Source organism: Periplaneta americana, chromosome 2 (assembly GCF_040183065.1).
Source record: "Periplaneta americana isolate PAMFEO1 chromosome 2, P.americana_PAMFEO1_priV1, whole genome shotgun sequence".
NCBI lineage: Eukaryota > Metazoa > Arthropoda > Insecta > Blattodea > Blattidae > Periplaneta > Periplaneta americana.
The window spans coordinates 63283276-63310340 of NC_091118.1; the positions used below are offsets into that span (position 1 = coordinate 63283276).

The 27065-nt window shown below is 33.2% G+C and overlaps 1 protein-coding gene across 10 annotated transcripts in view; it reads left to right on the forward strand.

The window, feature by feature from the left end:
• Positions 1-27065, forward strand: part of LOC138694289 (zinc finger protein 93-like) — a 47014-nt gene that overhangs the window by 17580 nt on the left and 2369 nt on the right. For 2 of the 10 annotated variants that reach the window (XR_011330882.1, XR_011330880.1), the window contains 5 exons: positions 3293-3432; positions 6521-6642; positions 19863-19980; positions 20546-20718; positions 25956-26026. Coding sequence is in view for 8 of the 10 variants with exons in the window: in XM_069817817.1 (XP_069673918.1) it covers positions 3298-3432; positions 6521-6642; positions 11110-12370 (1518 nt within the window). In the remaining 2 variants the exon portion in view is untranslated. Of the gene's footprint in view, positions 1-2; positions 214-3292; positions 3434-6520; positions 6643-8118; positions 11040-11109; positions 13228-14527; positions 15047-18775; positions 19613-19862; positions 19981-20545; positions 20719-25955; positions 26027-27065 lie in introns of those variants that run through there. The other 8 variants (XM_069817819.1, XM_069817827.1, XM_069817826.1 and 5 more) reach the window with 8 other exon arrangements.

Genomic DNA, 27065 nt, shown 5'->3' on the forward strand with positions numbered 1-27065 from the left:
AACCTTAAGGTATGCAGTACCGTACCTGACTACCTTCACTTCGCTCTGCTTATAATAAAACTGAAAGTAAAATAATAGCATGTTTGTTAGACCTAACGACCTACCTATACGTTTATTCCGGTGACATATGTAACGCATAGATGTGGAAATGCAATCCAAAGTTACCAAAATGATGGATACTGACGAGTTTGGGGAAGTTTGGTGTAAATATAGGTATGATTGAATTTTAGTGTAAGTTTTGAATTTTTTTTAAAAAGAGAAAACTTCAATTTCGCTTCAATGTTGAGGCGTAATATACAATAACAGTAGCGGAAATAGTTCAATATATTATACATATTCAAGTAAACTTAAAAAAAAAAAAAATATTTACTATTGTTGTTTAGTCAACTGTCCAATGACAGGTCTGAACCCCATAAGTGATACCAACATGGCACCGCTTATGAGGCAACTAGGGCAGGAGATAATGGAGTAGGGTGGCCAGTTCCTTTCTCCCTCCATTGCATACATCGCCGATTAGCTGCATATTACACTAATCAGACTTCAGATATAATCAAACAGTTGTTCTTTCGATGACACAAATCGTCAAGTGAGATGTACTGCTTGATAATAGATGCACCTTTCAGTCAATAACTTCAATCAGAGAACGCATCGTTAAATAACCAACTAAATAAATGGTGGTGGTAGTGCTGGTGATAGATCTCCATCGAACACGATTGGCAGCAATAGCCTTGACCTCATTCCACACTCTTCCAGTGCTCTCAACTTGTTCTCTCACAGATCTCCTCCATGTGTCTTTTGGGCATCCCACTGTTTGGGCTCCTTGGGGATTCTACTCTAATGCCTGTCTTTCAGTAGCCTCCCTCGGTTTCCTTAACGAATATCCTATCCACCTCCACTTGCACCTTCAATGGATCTTCATCTGCCAATCTCCATAGATTTTTCATTACTTATTATTACTGGCCAAAAAATGTTCAAAATTCTTCGCAGGCATCTATTGACAAAAGTTTTCAATTTTAAATTGATAGCTTTACTTGAGAACCAAGTCTCTGATCAATGAAGAAGAACGGCTTTAACATTACTTCTAAAAATTTTTAATTTGGTGTTTTTAGAGATATATTTATTTCTCCAGATGGATAAAGTTGTACAAATGTAACATTCGCTCTCTTAATTCTGTTTATAACATCCTCCGATGTTCCTCCCGATTGAGTGATTATACCTGCAAGATAAGTAAATGAGTTCACAGGTTCTATTACTTGTTCACTAACCAAAAGCTGTCTTGGTGTTCTCGAATTTATCCAGAGCTCTTTGGTTTTCTTTATATTAAGTTTAAGACCTGCTAAATTTGATTTTGATTGCAAACTGTTAACTTTTTCTTGCATATGATCGAAATGTTGAGATAGAAGACAAATATCATCAGAATATTCCAAATCCTCGAGACACTCAAACAGGTTTCACCTAATACCCCTCACACAATCCTTGGTTACTGAGTTCATCATATCATCTAATACCAGTATAAATAATATTGGAGATAGGATACATCCACTCTTTACAGGAATAATTTGACAAAGTTTTCCTGTTGTGAAGAACTTGACAACTATATCCATTATATAGTTCTTTTATTATTTTAATTATTTTCTCCGGGAATCCATATTTCTTTAGCACCTGCCATATGTATTCATGGTTCAGGGAATCAAAGGCCTGTTCGAAGTCTACAAATGTAGCATATAAAATAGTATTCCATTCCGCAATTTGTTCAATAATCAACTGTAAAGTATTGGAACCTCAATCAGAGGTACAGTATATTATACTACAATTTGTAAATTTCGTTTTGTTGTATTAGTTTGATCCAAAAATTCGTAGTGTTTTTGTTCGTCATCACAACACTGCATTCTTGGGAGATTGTTTATTGTTTGTAATTTGTTATTTGGAGTGTTGTGCTTGTAAATACACCTTGAATTTTGCGGATTTTAAGAAAGTTTGTTCTGTTTGTGGGTAAAAGTAACCGGAGTTTCAAGTGGAAAAAAAAAAAAAAATGAACACTTCCGACATAGACGATTCTTCTGTTTGAGTTTAATAAAGGAGCAAAGGCAGTCGAGGTGGCTCGAAATATTTGTGCCATGTACAGGAAGAATCTTTCTTTTCCTTGTATTGCCATTTCTTCTTTATATTTACTTTTAAGTTAATGTGTTTGTTGAATGAAAGAATAAGACATCTGATTGGGATTCATTATAAAATTATTGTTTTCCTGTTTTTTTTAAGTAAGATAATTTTTTTCTTCATTTCTTGATTTTTTTCCCTCTCTCCATTGGCACTCAGAACATTGGTATCTGACTATGAGTTTTAATGTACCGGTATTAACGTCAAATGGGGTAAGTCTGACACAGAGTGTACAATTTTCCTCCAATTGAAATCGTTGTTGCAATCAGTAATAAAATATAGTACATACTTGCATCTAGAATATTACAACTTCTGTTATGGTGAAAAGTTCATATAAAATTTAGAATTTTATTCATTATCAAAATATTGTATTCAGGTAGGCCTACAATATGAATGTGAAAAATTTCAGGCAGGGGTTAAACTCTAATAGATTTCTCATTTTGGGGGAAGTTTGACCCATATAACAACAGTTTCATTAATTTAAATATTCGAGTAACAAAAAGTTTTTCATTAGTAATTTTTTAGTTTTAATGATCGTTACGTGCATATTCTTACATTTTGTTTCCTTTACAACTAATTTTTTTTACATGTAATACTACAATATATACATTCGTAGCTTATTATAGTTCTTGGTATACAAAAAACTCATACACGCATTTAATATGGCTGGAGTCTGTAGCGTATTTCCAGCCTTTCTTTGTCTCAATATATGAAATATTAATTATCTTTTTATAAAAAGAAACAAAGATGAAAATCAGTCTATTTTTTTTTAGATGTTATAAATTTCTTTACTAAAAAGTTCGTTTTCTCGTAATGGCTAGAGATGTCTATGAGGAAAGACAAATAAACAGGTTCGAATTGGTCATCATGCACTAAGTTCAGAAAAAAAAATTAACACTGTGAATGTATCATTGTTAGATTACAATTCCACAAAAATCGCTGGGGAAATATAACTTACGGACATTGTTTTAATTATTGAATCACATTTCCTACTTTTATCGCACAAAAGCCCTGATAATTTTACATCATGTAAAGAATGTTAAAAATACCTTGGAGCTTCAACCCATATTATGCAGTTCTTGGGTTACACTACCTTCATGTGTTATTAACTATAAAATGCTTGTTATGTTTTTAGGAAACATGGCTGAAATCAAACGAGAACCCAATCCAAATGATAATATACATGCTGCATCGAATTGCAATACTCGTGAAGATGTCAAAGAGGAAATTTGTCCAATGGATACAGCTTTCGTCACTGTCAAATGTGAGATTGAGGTGGGGACTTTATTTGAAGTTTTGCAATCTGAGTCATTGTAATAGAAGTTCACACACATTTTAAGCCCTTTGACATCTTCTTTTCAACCAAATGAAGTATTGGAAACTTTATCTGCAGAATTTATTTAATAGTTTATTAGTTACTTACTTTTTTATATTTGTGTTTGTGAACTTGTGAGGTTTGCCTGTTAATTGATTGAACTGGGTATATAAATGCCTCACGAAAGTTTATGTTTGTTGAATTGTTATCGGTCATCATATAACAATGGCTTCTCTGTGTCTGTAGTTATGAAAGAGATCACATAATAGCTGTCAAACAAACTGCACACATACTGAGATGCTCTATTGCCACTGTTCACAGACTGTTCTGACAACTTCACCTCTCTTCTAGAAAGTGGAAATCATGTTTTTTTTTTTTTTTTTTTAAGTCTTCTATAGGGCCTATCTCATAAATATTCAAATGTCACAGATTGAGTGATGATTTACCACCAAAATGCGTCATGTCAATGTATAAACAACTAACAATGCACAATATCAAACAAATAATAAAATATTCATTCAGAAGAATACACGAATTTTATTATATGAGGCACTTAATACTACGATCTTAAATACATTCTATACTGTTACTGATATCAACAAGCTCTTTTCGCTAGATTTAAATCCACATAAGAGCTCGCAAATCTAGGCTATAGAGAATTAATATTAATAAGGAAAGAAAGCATTTAATTTTTTAATAGAACAATATCCGTAAGTGTACAGAAATGAAACTAAATAAAATAAGAAAAACAATAGCATTTACTGCATGTTTCTAATGCATATAGTTAACGAAATATCCAGTTTTCTTAGGACTCTATTTTATTATAAATGATATAATTTGTTTTATTGAGTACGATATTATTAGTTTGAATTCAGGATCTACTGTTTTAACATCTTCATTTATTGAATCTATTGAACTTCTATCTTTAGGTCAGGCATGGGCAATATGTTCCCATGTGGACACTGTATACACCACCCCTACATTTCTCCCTCCACAAATATTCCACACCTGTGGAGTAACAGTTAGCATATCTGGCTGCTAAACCAGGTGCCCCAGGTTCGATTCCCGGTCAGGGAAAGTTACCTGGTTGAGGTTTTATCCGGGGTTTTCCCTCAACCCAATATGACCAAATGCTGGGTAATTTTCAGTGCCGGGCTCATTTCACCGACATTATCACCTTCATCTCATTCAGATGCTAAATAACCTAAGATGTTGATACAGCGTCGTAAAACAAAAAAATCCACAAATATCCTACCTGTCTGCGTGTATTTATAGTAAGCAGGTGTTGAACTTGGTACCATAGCGTTCTAGTCAGGGGTGTGTAAAGTGGTGGAATATGGCAAATATATTGTTGGTTTTGTTTTAATTTCCAAGAAATATGGGGTCAAGACTATTTTGTTATTCTGAATAAAGATAAAGCTCAATGCTCCAACTGTTCAGTTGAGATTTGTATAGAACATTATAATATCACATGACACTTATGTCTTGAACATAAGGATTTTGGCAAACATAAACTTATAGATAAGGGTTTAAAATAAGATTGTTAAGAAGGTTTATATTAATAAAACAGTTGCTAAATGTGATAAAGCTATGTGTTATTTTAATTTAATTTGTTGTGCAGGTTGAAATAGTGAGAAAGCTTTCAAGAGTCTACAAGAATAATTTGTTAATGGAAAAGTCAACCCACAGTCGCTACTAGTTGAAAATGCAATCCAGTCAATTTATCGCACTTCAAACACATAGTCACTCGTGGAGAACAATATCCTTTTAGAAATATCATGTACAATCAGCACGGAATTGTATGAATTATTACCTAACGACAGGTCTCCTTAACTCATGTGGGGCTAATTTCGCAGCTAAGATGCTAGCAATCTTTGAATCCACATATGTATATCATTTTTTTTTGTAAAGTGAACCTAATAAAAATTATTGTGCATACACATTTAACAGCCTAACATCTCGTAACTGCTTTATGTTTATGTAGTAACAGTATTCATCTTAATATAGACAGACTTGTCCTGTTCAAACAGTAATCCAGAGCTTATAAATGATTATTTATAATGAGTGCTAAGCCATAGTGCACATATGAATGGCTATCTTATATATTTGACTTAATTTGAAATGTTTAATGTAATGGCATGCAGCTTTAGTTTTGTAGGTCCCTAAGTGGAAGAGAAGCCAAGTTCATATAGTTACCTGTTGATGTAACCACTGCAGCTACTTCCGAAATATTGTGGAAGGAGTGAATCAGGTCATCTTTACCTCCCCTTCCTTATGCCCATGCCTGGTTTAGGTGAAATGCCTGTATGATACAAAAAAAAAAAAAGCAATAACATTGCTTTTAACAAAAAAAAAAAAAAAAAAAAAAAGAGGTGATGTTACTTTTGTATTTCAGTAACAGTACAATAAAAAGTCATGGTGATGTTCTTATGTTGTTATCTACTTTGTTTAATTTACGTGTAGATAATTAATATCTGTATAGTGCCTTAAAATTAAGTGGGCAGTAATATGGGCGTTAAATGAAGATCTTCAGCTGTTTTTCAACCTTTTTTTTCTTTCAAATGAATCATTCAAAGCTATCTCAACCTATTATCTTAAGTCTAGGAAATGCGACATGCTCACAAATGTCCAAAATTATCACCATTTATAATAATTAAATATTTAATATGACACTTATATGTTAATTTTTGTCATGCTTCTCAATTGTTATGGTATTCAGTTGTCACTGTGTGTGTGTGTGTGTGTATGTATGTATGCGCACACGCGCGTGTACTAGTTTTTTATTGCTTATATAATAGTTTGTGTTAGTTACATTATGCAGTCAAGAATTTCTGAGTTGTGTAGTAATGTTACAGTCTTATATAAACAGTTTTGCAATATAAAAAGGGACTTATTGTTTTATTATTGCTGTCTTTGTTAATTGTGCCTAATTTATATTTTCTTGCATTTCCTTCTATAGTTAGATTGTACATTTTTAAAGTGTATATCTGTATTTTCATAACGTTTCATTTGGTAATATTGCTTCCATTTGCTTATTATCTTATATAGGAAAAAGGAGAGGAAATAGAAGAAGATGATGAAGTAGAAAATAGTGATGAAGAAGAAGAACCTCATGATGTTATTGAAATAGGAGAGGTAGTGAAAGAGGAACACACGAGTATAAAAGGAAGGTGAGTGTCCTCCAGTATTTTGTAAATTACTGATTGTCAGTTTGCATATTTCTGTTTTCCTCTAAGAAAGAGTTCAGGAAGAATACACTTAAGTGTATTTTATTTATTATTTACATATCAATTACATAAAGGTGAATCATTTGTATTTGAGAAGCTAATTATAAAGGGAGGAAAGGTACCTTTCGTCCCCTTTTATGCATTTTTAATGTTCAATTGAGATAGAGATAGAAATATTCTCAAAATGCATTCTCCTTTCAAAATTTATATCTCATTTACAGTGTTCTTAGTTTAGTTGTTTACATAGAAATAATGTTTGTTTGGAGACTTAAATATATGTAGAACATCGAAGGAATGTTGACATCATAAAAGACTTAACATGTACCAAATTTTACAAACTTGATACAAGTATAAATGTACCCAGTTGTCAAGTACATTAAACAATAGAGCTACCATGCAAATTGGAAATCACACATAGAATGATACCCCCAAGCAGAATACCTAAACAGATACTGTCCTATGCTTCACGAGGTCACAGGAATTTGGGACATCTGTAAAGTATTGACAGAAGAATGTAACGGATCCACTAGGATCTAATACTAGATCTGCGAATGATGACATAAAAATAAAAAGAAAGCTAAATATTCGTTGTTAGTTGTTAGTAGTGTGTAAAGTTGAATGACTCATAAATACAAACTTATAATTTGATTTCAGGAATTGGAAAAGAAAACATATTTATAAATTCCAATCAGTGTACTATACAATCACTAGGATTAGTGCATTTCTAATTTCCATTTTATTTTATTTTATTTTATCTTTTTATTTAGGTCAAATATTTAAAACAGTATACTAAATTCAGTTTTGATAATATAGTATAATTTCGAAGATATATGTCTCTAATTATATGTGATTCTTAAAGGTCCACATAATCGATTGTATATCTCAAAATTTTTCCTCAAGTCTTCTTTAGAGGTTCAAATATTAAACTTTTTATATTCATGAATGCAATTTGTTATTTCTATGTTATTTTTTTAGTTGGTTATTTAACGATACTGTATCAAGTACTAGATTATTTAGTGTCGATAGAATTGATGATAGCAAGATGGTATTTGGCGAGATTATGCCGAGGATTTGCCATACATTATCTGACATATGCCTTATGGTTGGAGAAAATCTCGGGAAAAACCCAACCAGGTAATCGACCCATGCGGGAATCGAACACAAGCTCGGAAATTTGTTTTTAATATTTGCAAAGTGTAGGTAAATGTAACAGCCATAGTTCAAGAGTTTTTTTTCTAGCAACTCTGCCATCAATGTGCACAGTTCGTTACATATAGTAAATAAAATGTCAATATAGTTGATTTTAAATTATATGAGTAGTGGATTAACCGTGGTTACTCACTCCCTTTTTTAAATGTTCTGAATAGCATTTGTTTTGCCATATTTGAAAAAACAAATATTGCCTTCCTTTGTTTTTAGATAACAACAACCTGTCCCTTTCTTCTTTCAAACAAATTTCTATTCACCTTGGATGACCAGCTGCAACCAACTTAATTCATGTTCAGAATTGTATTGATATTGTTGCCTTGCTACTGTGTCCATCAGTTGACAAAGAACATTTTTAGAACACAACAGAGCTGTTGCAACAATAGAAGATACTAGAAATAATAAACAAATTAGTTAAAGATGTACAGTGAATGAAAATCAGTCTCGTGTACGATGTTGATACAGAAAATAGTGCACGATATAAAAAAGGAAGATAAACTTTTAGAAATCATGATAACTTCGGACTCTGCACTGTTTTCGTGGATTGTATACTTCGTTTTATAATGTTTGACAGGAGAAATGAACATTGCCAGCAAAGGAGGGGAGAAGTATAATTGCTATTCAACAAATGACAGAGGTTCATTCCATGCTTATCTTGAAATGGAGCGGTCTGAAACATTCTACCCCTGCCAACTTCAAGATAACATGGAATGAGACCTCTGCCATTGGTTCAATAGCAATTATAGGCTACTTCTCTCCTCCTCTGCTGGCAATGTTTACTTCTCCTGTCAGATATTACGGAACAAAGTATAGTTTCTATATTGTTAATTATTGGATTTAAATTGGTAATTAATATAAGCATGAACATAGTCTATGGATCAGAAGCCTGGACTTTGACAAAAAAATTTCAACGTATAACTACCAACGAAATAAAATTCACGAGAAAAACGGCGTGATACATACTTTGGGATAGAAAACGAAATACAGAAATTATGGAAGAATTGAACGTCCAACCTATATTAAATTTTCTTCAAATCTGTAGAGTTAATAGGAAACAGCATGTCGAGAGAATGCCAACAGAAAGATGGCCAAATGCAGTGCTACATTACCGCCCTTCTGAACAACGATCTGTTGGAAGACCATTGAAAAGATGACATGAGACCAGTGAGATTGCAACAGACCACTAGGTCTAGTGTTTGAATTGGATGATGATGAACATAATTATAATTATTACTAATATTATTTTTATTGATATGTAAAATTATTAATTATACTAAATATTAGAAACTATTTATAATATGTACAAGGAGACAAAAATTGCTGTTAGAGTAAATAATCAACTAACAGATTTTAAAACTATTAACACAGGTGTACGACAGGGATGTCCTCTTGCTTCTGCTTTTATGATATACATGAACTCTATGATATGTAAATGGCGTTTCCAGAACCCAAACAGAAGCTATGTTCCTATAAACAGGCAGAGCAAAATAGATACAATCCTCTTCGCAGATGACCAGGTTCTATTGGCCACTTCAGAAGATGATCTCCAAAAGTCAATATATTCATTAAACACAGTTGCAAAAGACTATAATATGACCATTTGTGTAGAAAAGTCAAAAGTTATGGCGTTTAAAGGCAAATATCCAATAAGAAGTAAAATCTTTATTGAAACAGAATATTCTAGAACAACTGAACACATATAACTATTTGGGTACAGTCTTTCATATGAAAAAGAAAAGGATATCGATTCTAAAATAACTAATTTTGTAAAAGTTATCGGCATTATCAATTCAGTTTTCAAACCTAATTTAGTACAAAGACATACAAAATTAAAGATGAACAACATTTTAGCACGACTTACTTTAGTTTATGGATCAGAAGCCTGGACTTTGACAAAAAAATTTATTCAACGTATAACTACCAATGAAATGAAATTCATGAGAAAAACAGTGCGATACACACCTTGGGATAGAAAACGAAATATAGAAATGATGGAAGAATTGAACGTCCGACCTATATTAAATTTTCTTCAAATCTATAGAGTTTATTGGAAACAACATGTCAAGAGAATGCCAACAGAAATATGGCCAAAGGCAGTGCTACATTACCTTCTGGACAACGATCTGTTGGAAAAACATTAAAAAGATGCTATGAGACCATTGAGACTGCAACAGACCACTAGGTCTAGTGCTTGAATTGGATGAAGATGATGATGATGAAGAACATAATTATAATTATTACTAATATTATTTTTATTGATATGTAAAATATTTAATTGGGTCCATAATTTCATTTATTGGTGTTTTAATGTTGAGTTTTGTTAAAAATAAAATAATGACTCCTATAGATCGGGTATAGAAGAATTATAGGACCCATAATATATTGCCTATAAGAATATAAATACAAAGTATAAGCAAGACTAAAAAAATTTCATGTAGTATTTTGTATTATCTGTGATTATTATCCCCATAATTACCTTGGATAATAGAGAATTCACTTTAGAATACGTTCAGAGCATTCCTGTACAGACCAGTCCCAGGTTGTCATGTTTCGTCACCTTATCTCATGGTAGTGAGGAGTGCCCATCCCGAGAAAACTAAAGTGACATTTGCCAACAGTATCAGTCCTCAGTATAGGTATTGTCACTATGCAACTAGTGGCGAGTCTCTTATTTTATCGTCTTAATTGCAGTATGTCATCCAGTTGGTTCGTTAACATAGTTAATAAACTCCTATTATAAATTTTCATTCATTATGGCAGCAGTCATCAGCACAGAGCACCCTGGGGCTAGCGTCTCTTACCTTCGGAGAAGATATTGCACTATGGTGCAGTCGTAGCTGCTAGCAGGTATGCTCTCTACCTCTTCCTGCTGCACGACGGGGCACAACACATTGCTCTGCTTACCCTTTACCCTCTTCAGCGAGTGCTGACGACCATTGATTTATGGCATAGAATGCTAGCGATACCTAAAACATTTGAATCTGTATTTTCACGGGACATGTTGTTGTATTGGCTCTCAGTAACATCTGAATCCATGTTTTGATCGCATGTGTTTTCATTCCAATTTTTCAGCGTGAACGGACCTCTCCACCTGCAGGCATATGACCATACACTGCCTGCTAACAGATTTTGTTAGGTAGATGGTAGAGTGGGACCAGTCTGCATGCGTGATTACTTTCAGCTGTTTATTTTATATTTTTACAGCGATACTCCATGTGACGAACAGAAGGGATTATTTGAAATCAAGATGACTTCCGATAATGATGCAGGCTCTGCAATTGGCTTATGCAATATTCATGATGACAAAGAAAAACTTACATTTTATAAAAAAGAAGATGATCCCGATCAACAACCTGTTAATGATGATGTTGAAGGACTCTTCAAATGTAACATTTGTGACGAAAGCTTTCCAGAGCGAATTCTTTTGAGTAAACATCGAAGCATTCATCGCATAGAGAAGCTTTTCAAGTGCAGCGAGTGCAATAAGACTTTTACACGGCGTACTCATCTCGAGATACATTTCCGAACACATAGCGGGGAAAGGCCATACAAATGCAGTATTTGTAGTAAACTTTTCAAGCGACGACATCATCGTGACAGACACATTTTGACACACAGTGACGTGAGGCCCTTCAAATGTGGCAACTGCGGTAAGACTTTTACAAGGCGTAGCCACCTTGATCTTCATGGTCTCACTCACACCGACGAAAATCCATTTACCTGTAACATTTGTGGTAGGCACTATAGTGATAATGCTCAGTTAGAGAAACATCGTAGTGGCCATAAGATTGAGAGATTATATACGTGCAGCACCTGTGGTAAGACTTTCCAAAGACCAAGCCATCTTATATTACATTACCGCACTCATACTGGCGAGAGGCCATTTAAGTGTAGTGTTTGCGGTAAAAGTTTCAGGCAACGTATTCACTTGGAAGAGCATTCAACCACTCATAGCGAAGAAAAACCGTTCAAATGTAGCAAGTGTGGTATGCCTTTTGCACGGAGATGCCTTCTTGACCAACATTTACGGACTCATAGTGGGGATCGGCCTTTTAAATGTGATCTCTGTGGAAAATGCTTCAAAAGGCGACATCACCTCGATAGACACGTTGGAACTCATGGTAATGAGAGACCTTTCAAATGCGAAACTTGTGATAAAACGTTTACGCGACGTAATTATTTGGATCAACATATTTTATGGCATACTGGGGAACGTTACAAATGTGACATGTGTGGACAAGCATTTGCGATACGTGCCCATTTGATCGAACATGGTACAATTCACGGCATTGAAAAACCTTTCAAATGTAGTGTTTGTGGTAAAACGTTCGCCGCACAGAAATATCTTACGCAACATTTACGTACTCACAGCACGCAGAGACCTTTCAATTGTAGTATCTGTGGTAAGGGTTTTACAAGGCGTAGTTATCTGGAGCAACATGTTCTCTCGCATGCTGCAAAGTAACGTCAAAATATGGTTAAAGCCAAAAAAAAAAAAAAAAAAAAAAATGTAATTTGAACGTTGAACTGCTAACACTGATAAGCAGGGAACGGATTTATATGGACTAAAAATATATGAAATATGTAAATATATATGTAGTTATTTTTACCAAAATATGGAATTAAATATGGATTTTTACCAAAATATGGAATTAAATATGGACTTAAAATTATAAAAAAATGACTATGTACGTTAAATATTGGTACATTTTAATCAAACTAAACAAAAAATATAATGGAAGTACCTTATCTTCCAATGTAGTTTCAACAAAACACAATTTTTATTGTCTGTTACCATAACAATAGGTTACAAACATTTCTTTCAAGTGCTGAAAAGTGAATCTTCTTCTATTGTCTCTGAGGATAGATTTATACTGACTAAAAGAGCGTTCGACGTCACAAGAAGTAACTGGTACATAATTCAATTTCACAATGTCTGCTGGGGATAAGTCCAAGTTAATCTTCACTGTTGATTCACCACTCATCACAGCAACAACCTTTTGTAGTTCTTCATATCCAGGGTTTTTTGAAAGTACAGTGTCCACCTTAGCTCTTACTGCATCTGCAACTTTACCTCTACCACGATTCAGTTGTTCCACAGTACTATTTATAATTTCAAAACTTTCAGATAGTGAAAGGTGCCTATTTTGGAGACTTTTGAGCGTTTTTATGATGCATGAAAATGTATGCTGAATGTGAGCTAAGTCATTCTTCACACTTATGTCACAGGTAACTGTTTTCGCAGTATCAATTGAGACTGCATCTTCAGAGTCCAATGCAAGGAGAACATTGTTAATAGAGTCTATATGTTCGGCATAATATTCAACTGCTTCTAGCCATGTACCCCATCTAGTTAAAATTGGCTTTGGTGGCAATGGAATTTCAGGGTACATTTCTTTCAACACGTTAACTCTACTGGGAGCTTTGAGAAATACTTTTTTCACTGATGAAATCAACAAATCTACTTTAGGGAAATTGTCTCTGACCACTTCTGCCACACGATGAAATGCATGCGCCACACAAGTAAAATGAGTCAATTTAGGATATACAACAGATAATGCTTGTCCAGCTTTGACCATATAAGGGGCAGCATCGCTAATAAAGAATAACACATTATCGTACATAATACCCTTTGGCCACAGGATACCCATAGCTTCGTTGAACAGTTTAACTATAGTTTTGTTATTGCACTTTTCTAGAACATCACAATGTAAAAGAATTCGTTCAGAATATTGTTCACTTAACAAACCGATAACTACATTACCAACAAGTCTACCTTCTTTGTCGGGAGTCTCATCAATGGAAACCCAAATTGAACTATCTTTAATTTCATCTCTTATCTTCTGTATTGTCTCATCGTAGATGGATGGAGCATACGTCTTCCTAAGTGTTGACTCATCCGGGATTGTATGTTGAGTATATTTTTCAAGGAATTCCCTGAAGACCTTATTCTTTAGTTTGTAGAGAGGAATATCAGCAGAGATGAGAGAACGGCACAGGTCGATGTTAAACTCAGATCTTACATTCGATGTTGTTGGTTGTGTTAAAAACAATTGTCTCTGCTTGGAATTTAGTTGTTTGTTGGCCTGATGTTTACTAGTTGTAATGTGTTGTTGCACCAGGAACTTTTGTGTAGATGATACTGCACACTGACACAAATTACAAAATAATATTTTATTGTCAGTTGATAAACCATCTTCTTTAAATTCTGAAATGTAACTTGTTAGTTTTGATTTTAAATTGACTGAATGACGTACTTTTGGCATATTTACCGTCTTTATAGTATGATTTACAAAACTGAACCTATGTGTACTCTGACTGGCATTTAACTGTTGAGCTGCACAACTGAAGTCTGTTAAAAATTTTAAATTAAATTAATACAGTTTTGTAACTTACTTTCCCATTGTTGATAGGACTGCTAATTTTCAAATAACTCTGATGTTAAAGGGATTACTGAACATGTGTTTAAATCTCTATTGTTGAAATGTATTTTTAAAAGTTAATGGAATTTTGTTTTGTTTTATTGTTAAACCTAATATAATATGGACTGTTTTATATGAAATATGGAAAATATATGGAAATTAACGAAAATATGTACTAAACTCTAAAATATGGAAAAATATGGAAAATAAAAGTAGGATTTTTCAACCCTACACATTGTGAAACATAAAGATAATGCAAAATATAAATTATATTAGCTTTATAAGTAAATATGTATTTACATATAAATCCTTTCCCTGCTGATGAGGTATCCATGTTTGTTTAGTGAACAAGTCAACAATCAAGCAAGCATTTTCGTTTACTAGCTACTACGGACTTGATTGCTATGCACTATGTAGCTTTGGCTCATAACTTATGACGTCACATCCGGCTATTTAGTCAACAATCTAGTTCACTTCAGCTGAAAATGTAGCTTTGAGACACGGCCTTAATATCTTGATAACAAACAAATATCTGACATGAGAGAGTATTTAAATATCTTCTTGTAAAATCTGTATCAATGCCTTGACATAAGATGTGTTTGCAGAAGATTCAGAAATACCTTTTTGTATTTACATACGAGGTTGCTGTTCAACATCATCGATATACTGTAAAATTCTCTTGTGATAAAACTCGTTTCTTTGAAGTGTCCCTAACAGAGGTACTGGATTTTCATTTTCAACTCATACTGTGATATTTGTAGTAGCAAAGGAATATTTTCTAAGTTGTTTAGTTTTCTCCTTGAACTTAATCTACTTTTGTATCATCATCTACAAATTTATCATCTTTGAATAAACTCAGAATCAGCATTAAATCAAAGAAAATATAATGTAACCATTTTTTTAACGTAATGGTATGAGAAATTGTATGCACTTAACTAAGACAGTGGAAGTTTATTCATTAAACTATATTTTTTCTTCAACGAATGATCCGTGATTGGATTCGTGGCTAAATAAGATGTTCCTTTTTTATATAGTGCTGATACTTCGAATTTTCTACCCATTTCACCCACCACTGCTCCGCAGTTGCTATATAATCACACCAACTACTGACTATCTTCTGTATGTAGTGTAAAGCTACAGTTTGGCTATGATGATCATCGCTGGCGATGAATGTCAACAAACATCGCTGGACTCGACGAACATCGTCGGCATTTGCTTTGGAGGCAAAAACTTGGCGATTATCGCCGAGAAACCAATTGTAAAATCACAGTAGGTGATGAATTAAATCATACCATAATGGCGGTAAAACTGAAATCTTTCTGCAATTTCTCCACTAATGAAGACGAGATGTTAATTGATTAAACACAAATCCCTTATCGACATGAGCCAAAAAGAAGAACCAACATAAACAATAACAAATCTATATTTTGCAACAACCAGAACTGTTAATACAATTGAGTAAAATGATTCATAATTGAAGGACAGACACACGATGCAGCAGATTTAGCTACTGAAGCAAAAGTTTGAGTGTGAAATAGTAATTGAATTCAAACACAAACTTACTAGGCACTTGGTCAGTAATTGAGACTCGTTCAGACATGGTTTCTTGTAAATAGTTCTCTTAATCTATCACAAAATATTTCAATATCCGGTAATTTCATCACTATAGAATTTTGTTGTTCTAGGTTTAATTTGTAATTCAGTAAATACAAAAATATGCTTTGTTCGTAACTTCTATGATAAATTGTCTAGCTTTCATTAATCAGGTAATCTTGTCGTACTTTAATTTTTATTGTAATTGTACTTGTAAATTTAATATTAATTATAATTTATTCTTCATATTATAGTTATAACCCCCTGGTTGAGGGGCAGAGAAGGCCTGACGATCTTATCTCTACCAGGTTAAATAAATCAATACTACTAATACTAAGTGAAGTGGAATTCCGAGCAAAGAAGAGAAATGCAACAACCTCCTTCTCACATTATTTTTTTTTATTTGTAGCATTATTTCCTAAATAAATGCTCCTAAATGGGGGGGGGGGGAAACTTAAAAAATAAAAATAAAGTGTTTATATTATTGGTTTTTACCTTAAGGTTGCTGCTTATCTTTCAGCTGGGCTTATTGGTTTGTGAATAAATTTTGTGGGTAATTTTACAATATCATTTTCAATTGAACTTAAAACAAAATGAAATTGTTCGGGAGAAAGTCTGAAATATTCCTTAAAATTGGTGGGATCATTTTCAAGATGTCTTAATATCAGTGAATTAAAAGAGCCCTCTGTATATCTATTTCTAAACATGACATTAACTACTTTAAAGATCCACACTTGTTTTTCAAGGCAAAACTTATATTATAACATTATCATATTGTCATCCACTTAACAGCTGATCAGTCATGGTCAACTATATAAAACAATTTACTCTCCACCTACGAAGTTCGCTGGTAAAGAAACCACTCTCTGACGATGAACGCTGGCGATTTCAATCGTCAGTGGTGTTTGTTCGGCAAAGATCATCATAGCCAAACCGTAGCTTAAAAGTTTTGGTAAGTGATTGCTTCAAACAAAATATGTTGTGGGTGTTTTTGTATAGAAGAACAAACAAAATACATCTGACAAACATTTGAAAACTTTATCCTGGGATTGGCGGACAAAAACTATTAATGCCTATTTGGTAAATATTTGAAAATAACATTTAGTGACAAAATGAAGAAGTTAAATATTTTATTAATGTGAATTATAGTAACTTTTGGCATTTTGTGACACTGGGTCAAGAGATGTCTTCTTCTTATTATTATTATTCCAACTTCAGTGTGTACCATGAAGGAATAATGTACTGAAGGCAGTGAACACTGCAAATAATTTATGTTAAATACAAATTGCTGAGTGAGCATCAATGCAAAATATGTCCCTAGTGACATGGAAACTTATTGCTAAGCTTGACAGTATAGTAACAATACTATATGCTTTTTTTTCTCGGATATAATAATTATATATAACTACAATTTTTCTGATATAAGATATTCCTGTAAACTTTGCAATGTGTGTAGGAACTCTAAAACAAGGAAGATTAGTTATGGCATCTATTTCTCTTTCTTCAAATATGATAATTTTTCTTTCAAAGTAGGAAGGAATACTGTAGCAGTTTCACCAGTTAGTGCTTCGTCTTAGAGAAGCTTTTATACCTCCATCATTAGGTTTTTATATCAGCACGAATGTTCATTTAAGGAATTAATTAGTAATATATACATGTTACTTTCAATGAGCATGTGGACAGTTCTGGAACTGCGCAGAAAGAAATGAAAGTGAACTATAATTTTGTTATAGAGTGTAAAAGAGTAAATACACCAAAATGACACAAAGGCACATATTCTAAATGTTAATAAACACAAGTAGTGTTATAGTATATTATATGATACATTGTTCTAAAAAACTGTGACTTAGAGCAATTAACTTCATATTTTCAACTAATATGATAGTCATTGATATATTTTTATTTCATTTTATTTCTATAATTGTGATGCATGATGCTGTAGTTGAAGTATACATTGCACATCTTTTCGTGCTATTGTACAACAATGATTAAAAATGATGTAAAACAAATTGTGTTAGTTATCTAATTGGGATCCGTAAATTTTCTATGAAAATATCTCGACTTGTGAAATTGAGAAAGGTGTTTCACTTAATTTCGAAGAGGGAATGAAGAAGAAAAAGAATGAGATGACAATGCCAATGCTGGTGTTGAAAGAGAGGATTTTGTTCAGGAATATTTGAGTCAGATTACGGATTTTAGTACGTTTTTGAACAATTATGAAAATTCGTTTCTGCCCATACAATGACTAAAAAATTTGGGATTTTCGATGAGAAATATGATTTTTTCAACGTAACATTTAAACATGTTCGATCCAGCCATAGTTATTACTCAGAAATATTCTGCCTTTGATGAAGATACAAAATTGGTACAGGTATAGGCTATGTGAGTAGCACATATGGGTGAATCCAGAAATGCGTATACAGTGTTAGTTGGGAGACATATGCGAAAAAAAAATTTCTGGGAGACGAAATATTGGTGGGAAATAATGTGTATATTCCCCCTGGAACGAGGGTGGGAACATTTTGTGTTCCGTAATATGGACAGATGACACCGGCGCAATGAACGTTTGAGAATTCTTTCAGCAGATATTCCTTCGTTTTCTAAGAAACCCAAGTGGAATCTTTCTCTTGTGAGGCGCGACATTTCTTCCGAGTTCTGAGAAATAGGTTTGTGCATATGCAGGCTTCCAGATTAACATTGGCAAATTTATCCATATTTTTCAGTCAATTTAGTTTAGTTTATACTGTAGGTTTTTGTGTGTGTGTGTCTTTTTTTTTTTTTTTTTTTTTTTTTTTAGGATGAGACAGCAATGCGATCGGAAAAACAACTGATAGTCACATGGCGTAGGAGGCTTGTTGCTATAGTAACATATAATTAATAATTATAATATTAGTGATTGTTATAATTATTATTAATGATAAATTTACATTAATACTATTATAATTGTTAATCGGCGCTATAGGCAAGAGCTAATAGTGTGTTGGCTACACTCAACGAGTTAAAGAATCTTTCTAACTCGTTGGCTCCACTCCATATCTGTCGTCTGCCTGTACGGCGCATACTCAATTAATACAATTATAATTTTTGACAATGTAACAATTATAATTAATATATTACCACGCCTCACTCGAGAAAGATTCTCAAAAGTTTGTTTGCACTACTGATAGTGAAAATCGTCTTAATTAGATTGCTTTTTGTGAATATTATCATTTTGTAACACCAGACATTCAAAATCAGCTTTTAGGTTTTCTAATTGAAGCCTTTTACATCAGATGGCATTGTGGTAGAAAATCCAAGATCCGAACAATAGCAACGATATTTATCCATGCCTACATCTACCACAGTTTCTGTGTATCAACTTATTATAGGCCTACTTGTATCTCGTAAGCAACGGTTAAGTGTCAGGCAGACGTGTTTATTTATCCTTCGCATCATTGCTCATCAGAATAGCGATAAAATACGGATTTAACAATTCTACTACAACGTAGTTATCGGTAGCAGACGCTTGAAGGGCATAGATGTCAAAAACGTCTTAAAACTAGGCTGGCATGAGTTAATACAACACAATCTAACCCATAACATAGCAAGAAGAGAACGAGCTTGGAAGATACAGAAAGAATTCTGTTAATCCCAGTGATACGTACTTGACAACATAATGAAGTGTTGATAATGATTAGGGATGAGAGTTTTAGGTAAATAAATGTTTTTTTCTGCATGTAGGTAAATGAACACAACCAAGTATAAAACTCCGATCGAAGAACCATTTTCATAAATAACTTATTTCACATAAAAACATATATTTTTTTAGAAAAAGAAATGTAAAATAAATATTTTCGGAATTTCTTTTATAAATACATATTCTAATCCTTTCTTTTTTATGGTTTTGCGCTAATTTAATTTTCCCATTATTTTGGTGAATGAAGATGAATTTCGTTGTTTCAGAGATACATTGAAATGTGCAGTCTCTGTAGAAGGTGATGCTTGCCAGAAATGGATTTCAGTAGTGCTCATGACTTTAAACTTAAACAATGTTAGTTATCAGTATGAATTTGGAAAACAGGTGAGTTTTGTTCTAAGCATACCAGAGTAATGCCCATACAGATAATGTTTTCTCTCATGACGATTAGCTAAACAGACGCATGATCAAAACAAGAATGAGACATTTTTAATCAAATCAGAAATGCAAATTGCAGTCAATTTCAACTATTCATGTGGGGATTTTTACATTTTTGTTAAAAAAAAACAAAGAAAGACATTTACTCGACGCAAAATCTGTCTCAAAATATTCTTGATTTAAGCCTTATTACCAAAGTGGCTAGAACAAGCCACTAGGCCCAGATTCTTGACAGTTTGATGATGATGATGATGATGATGATTACTAAAATGTAGAATAAAGTTATTTTTACTAACTGAACTGAACTGAACTGAACTGAACTGAACAGTTTGTCAATTTTCTATGTAATATTTTATCAATTTCTTTGTCTCCCGTATTTTATTAAAAAATAATTGGCAACCCTATTGGAAAATCAAAATTAATGAAATTATCTGCAATAAAGTTCAATAATTATTTAATTGCATAAGCTCACCTGATTTGTGTTTTTATGTCCTTTCATACTGTATTATAGGTAACATGTCGGAAACAATGGATGTATCATTAGTGAAAACTGATGACATGATGAAAACTGAATCATGTGAGGATGACCATATGGACACATCACAATATATTTCTCTTGTGAATGTCAAGGAAGAAAAGATTCCAATTGATATAAATTTTCCCACAGTGAAATCCGAGAGTGAGGTAAGAATTTTATTTCAATGTTCACCTTGTAGGCTGAATTGTCAATAAAATGTATATTCTTTTGTAAAATTCTTTCTTTCACAGCAGTAGTGCTTGAAATATGGTGGAGTTTGTATATGATATGATATATATATATCTTATTATCAGCTACACTTAATAACTATTCCTACTAATTTTCTCATTCAACTTCACTCCCACTTTTCTCGTAACTAACTAAATAATTCTTTCTTGTAAATAACATAAATACATCTAAACTTATTTAATATAGAAGACCTAATCCTTGTTGACTATTTCAGGAAAAACATAACCTATTATTAAATTTGCTGTCTAAACACTTCTTACACATCACATTAGCGCTTGTACCCTAGAACATTGGTTTCACTTCATTTATAACTTGGTCTTAGAATCCAATCTTTAAACAAAACAATTCCATAAACTTCAAAATGTACATCAGTTCAATTGAGGGGTTTGGGAGAAAAACCAGGCAGTTCCAATTCAGTACTTTTCGAAATAATGAAGAAAAAGTTACTGCCAAACAATAAGCATGTACAGAAAGAGGCAGGTCCAAAATGCATTATAACTGTGAATGTAATTGAGGGGCTTAGAACAAAAAGTAGGTAAGTGACGGAAACCTAGTTTTGAGGAAATTACAGTTAAAGTTCTACATGCAATAGAATATTATACACTAGTTTGGTAAAATGATGCCCATATAGCAGCACTGCACAGTGTGATCACTTACCTGATTTTATCCCAAAGAAACATCCTTTTGGGCTATCACAACACGCACTTACCTAATTTTTTTAATAATGTCACTTACCTGCTTTTTGTTCTAAGCCCCTCAATTATTCTTGGAACTACCTGGTTCTTCGACCAAACAATAGAGTGTATTTTTTTCTTCCTCTGTGGATAAATAGCTCAAAAATGAAAAAAATTGGAGCTGCCCTGAATTCCATTTTGCTATATAACTAATCCTGCATTATTTCATCTGACTGATACAGCACTTCTTCAGATTATAAATTGTTTTTTCTTCCCTAATGCCCCCTCATTTCCCACTCCTAACACGATTGACACCTTCTATACTTCCTGTCCTACTTCCCGCATTTATATCACTTTCTATTTCCAAACTCTCTTTTGTTGATTCAATTTCTTCTCTCTGCTCTTCTGCCTTCGAACTCCAAGGTCTCCACCTCTGTTATCATTTAATACTTTGCTTGTTTCTTTACTTTTCTGCATCACACTTCTGACTTGACGTCATTACTGATCTTCCTGATGATGTAGCTGCCACCTGCGAGTTATCACCTGAATGGAATTTGCTGACATTGATGATTTATTCCGACATCCTTTCATCACAGTCTCCTGTGATACTGCCCTTATGCTTTTCGCAACTTTACCTTTTCTATTCATTAAGCTGTTATTTACAATATAGTGGAGTTTATATTCACAGTAGAGGCATACAAATGTTATTTCATTTTCTTTTAGTAACATCCTAAATAAGACGATCTGAGAGGGAAGGAAGGAGAAGGAGGGAGGGAGAGAGAGAGGGGACAATTCGTGGACTTGGTGTAAAACTAACGTATCTGCAAAAATTTACATCTTTGTATTTTTACACCAATCAATAGCAAATTCGTTCTTCTACTTGGTCACAGAAAATTAAAACTCAGTTCCAAACAGTCTTGTATCTAATACAATTCGTAGTCACAAAACGTGATAGTATAGTTCATGTCAAATAAGCGTATTGCCTGTTAAGAATTTTGTTGTGAATGAAACGTCGATTGCAGTTATGTTAGGTTCACATTAAGCTCTCAAATTTCAACATTTGAAAGACTAACACATGCGTGCTAGCTGAGTATTGCTGATCATTGGTGAGGGATGCCCCCTAGGTCCACTACCAGACAAGCTAGCAGGAGACATCAAGTAAACCCAGCATAGTATTACCACGTTTGGGGAAAAAATTAATTAATTCTCATGATTATGTTTCAAATTACGAGAAATTAAAATCATATCTGACAATTTTGTCGTCATTGATTGAACTCCAGTGATTTGGTTTCTGTAACAGAAAAAAAATATAAATCTTGTATTCCAGTGTTGTTGTTATTGTTATTGCCATCATCAGCATTGTTATTATTTCAATGCAGCTGTTGCTTGATTCACGTCATTGGCCATGAGAAACTCATGCAAAATAGAAATTTGGCAGTACTCTGGTTATGTTTTTCGCTTTGAAAAAATGGCAATGTAGCAGCCTATTGTCTCAAGCAGCAGTGGAAACTAATATTAAAAATGTATATTATAGATATTATGTAAATTATAAATATTTTCACTTCATATTTTTCTGCTGCATTAGCATCTGTGATTTTATGGCTCTTTAAATGCCACTTCTTTCTACAACTGGAAAATTAGGGCTAGTTTATTAGCTCAATGCCTAACCAAATGCTTAGTAAAGTAAGGAAACTATTAAACTGATTTTCTTAAAAAAAACACGTACCAGCCAACAAAGTGGTTCAATTTCCTTGTTAAATTTTATTAAAGAATACGAAACTTCTATATTCAGAGTTAAAACATAAAATTTATAACTTAGTTCAGATTTTCTAAGTCAAAGTTATGTGAAAAACGAGAAAGAATTCAAATGATTTTATTTTAAAATGTCGAACAAAAATCAGCATTAATAAAATCTGCTGCCACCACATGATTTATGTATGTTGAATCAGTAGCTTCACTATTTCATAGTTCAGAAATTGAAAACAGAAGCATATACCGGTACTACAACTTACCTCTTTTTCGCAGTACTAACAGAAAATTATCCTTCCTTATGTCGTGCAATCTTTGTTGTCACTGTTCTACTTCATTAACATACTTGAATGCTTTTCTTTTGGCATTGCATAAGTTTTTAGTATACCGAAGAACTAAGTAGATTGAGAGTGACAATATGTTTTGAGTAACATTACAAACTGAGAAGAAAGCTGCCAACCTAACATTATTATCTCAATACATTATTGGAAAGGCTGTTTTGTTGTAAGCATACACATCTCGAAGAATGCTGCCTCAATAATGGAATGTTAGAGATGAAAACTATAGTTTGTAATAAGCACTATAATGAAGAGAAAATTCTTAAGGACGAAGTATGTATACTGCGTTCAATAATGACTGACAGGAGATATAAACATTGCCAGCAGATGAGAGAAGTATAATTGCTATTCAACCAATGCCAGAGGTCTCATTCCAAGCTTGACTTGAAGTTGGGTGGTTTGTAGCATTCTACCCCCACCCAACTTAAAGACAAGCGTGGAATGAGATCTCTGCTATTGGTTGAATAGCACTTATTTATCTCTCCTCCTCTGCTGGCAAGGTTAGGGTGCCGAGATTCACATTGATAAAAAAAGAGGACATAAAGCTTAAGAAAGGAGAACATTGTTCAAAAAAAAAAAAAAAAGGACAGTGAATATGTACTTAGATTTAGGCTTGGGCCTATATTATACTTTAAATTACGTCACTATCTCTGTGGTCGGGAGGAAAAAGGTCTTAAGTCAATTTTTTGTGAAAATGAGAGTTTTATATTTCTGAAAGCAGAAACAATTCTCTACAATCTGGTAAAACGGTTAAAGTCAAATAAGACTTCTGGCTGGATTTATAGAGCATTACCAAATATCCTAAGTATTTTTTGAATTGAGCACACACAGAATAAAGGACTTAAGAATATTTAATACTTTATTCCTTACAAACCATTACGTGTTTACTTTCCATGCTTTCCTATTAAAAAGGTATAACTTGTATTTTAGCCATTTTATCACATACTGGTGCCCTTTCCTTTTAAAACTTTAAGCACCAGGGTAAACAGTTCTATAATTGTTTAAGACACGTATTGCATTCCTAATAATTTAAATTTCTCATTTATTTTGACATGAAAAAGGTCTTATGTTTACATAGTCCTTTCTACTCAGTTTGGGTTCTAGTCTTAAAAGGGCTTAAGTGCGGCTATTTTTGGAAATAATCAAGAAAATTGTTAAATGAGCAACATTACATATTTTAGAAGAAATAGAAACAAATAATATTCAGGAAAACCTCTTAATTAAAAAAACTGTATAATTTACACCAATTTCAATCTTTCTACTGTTCTCCTGAAAAGTATAAAATGTTTACTTAAGACTTTTTTCCCTCCCACCAGAGATCTATTTTCTTACAAAATATTTACAGTACAGATTTATGAAAAAAAAAAAAATACTTTTACAGTTAGTTACATATGAAAGTCAAGGGAACTATAATATTAAAGAGGACAGAAAATATCTATTTACATTTAGGCTTAAGCCTATATTATACTTTATATTACAGCATACTTATGATAAAACTTAATAATATGGAATTATTTTACTGTTAACTACATATGGTCCACACCTGTGGAGTAACGGTTAGCGTGTCTGGCCGCGAAACAAGGTAGCCCGGGTTCGAATCCCGGTCGGGGCAAGTTACCTGGTTGAGGTTTTTTTTCCGGGGTTTTCCCTCAACCCAATACGAGCAAATGCTGGGTAACTTTCAGTGCTGGACCCCGGACTCATTTCACCGGCATTATCACCTTCATTTCATTCAGACGCTAAATAACCTAGATGTTGATAGAGCATCGTAAAATGACCCACCTAGGCCTACATATGAAATGACGACCGTAACAAATAGGAACAAAGAGTATATTCCGTTGATGCTACTGCCACCTACAGGCAAATTACTTGAAAAGGCGTCAAGTTACGCAAAGGAGAACATTTCTTATTTGTTAAAAATCCGTCCAGACCCTGCACAAAGGCCTAAAAGGGAGGACATGTCCGGACAAAAGAGGACGTTTGGTCACGTTAGACAATGTTTACTTCTTCTGACAGACATGGAATGAAGTATAGTATATAAAATTGTGATAATAGACTGATATTCATAAAATAGGCTATTATCCCTAAAGTAGGCATTGATAGGCACCATGAAATTTGGACAGGCACTTTCAAATAGCCAAACAGTTTTTTTATTAAGTTCCCTAACTTATGTATACAGTAATAAAATAGGCAAACAGGTCAATGTCCGAGCTCTAGTAATTATGGTGGCTTTAGGATGTAAACCAGATTTGGTTTTCCATTTTGTTATTCTTACAAGAATGAGTTGAAATTTAATTTTGTAGTCTTGTAGAGTGAAATTACAATTATCCATATGTTTATATGCAAGATGTAATTTTAGTTATAAAAATAATGTCCATCTTTATTGTGATGTAGGAAGGAGAAATCTGGAATGACACTGTACTGAAAGGAGAAATGAAAGAAGAGCATCAAATTCTGCAAGAGAGGTAAGACTTTTTTGTTTAAGAAATTTTTTCTATACACATTTCTAATTCCAGTCTTTTAAGTGTGTTACATGCAAAATATAAAGCAACATGAACTTTGCTTTTCATGATATTTTGAAGAAAAATTAACAATTATGGTATGTGTACAGAATTGAACAAAGAATGATTTTAAAAGCCATTTAACTTTCAGCTTTTAACTTTGGAAATTATGGATTTAATTACAGTGAAACTTCTTCAAGGCAAAATGTGAAAAAGATGGAAACTTGTAAACAAATTCTCAGATCCCAGTGAATAGAATAGGCTTTATAATGTTATTTATTTTGTATATTGCCGAATCTATCCAACATAGAAATAGAGAAATTTTAATTATGCAGTACCAATATTCTAGAAGAGGTGAAATAAAATGTTTGAAGTTCCTGTAAGATAATATTGCTTTTTATACAGCTATTAAAAATCTAAAATATTAACATAAAAACTATATCTGTTAGATTACTGAAAAAAAAAAGAATCTTTCTCATGAAATTTCGGTCAGTGTGTGGGACCGGTGTCCACCCAACATCGTGATGATGCACTTCGGGAGCTACGATAGATAGCGAAATCCGGTTGCGAATGCCAGCTGTAACGGATGGGGGGGATCATTGTGTTAACCACATGATACCTCCATTCTGGTTGAATGATCGTTCACCTCTGCTTTGACATGTGGGTGTGTGGCCAGCAGCCGGCTGGTCAGTCTGTATTATTATTATTATTATTATTACTATTATTATTATTATTACTATTACTATTATTTGTTAGAGTTCCAAAAGCCATGCTTCAATATCATCCCCAAGGAAAGAGATCTTTAGGCTGTCCAAAAAAAAAAAAAAAAGTGGACTGAGAATGACTCACTGAGACTGTAATGGACCTGGGCCTTATATTTGTTTGGATGATGATGAATGATGATATTCATTATTGTTATTGAGGCTCATATGAGGGATGTTCGTTTTGTGTGTCCTGTAAACTAATATATTACAAATTTACTTACAAATGCTAATTTTGTGGT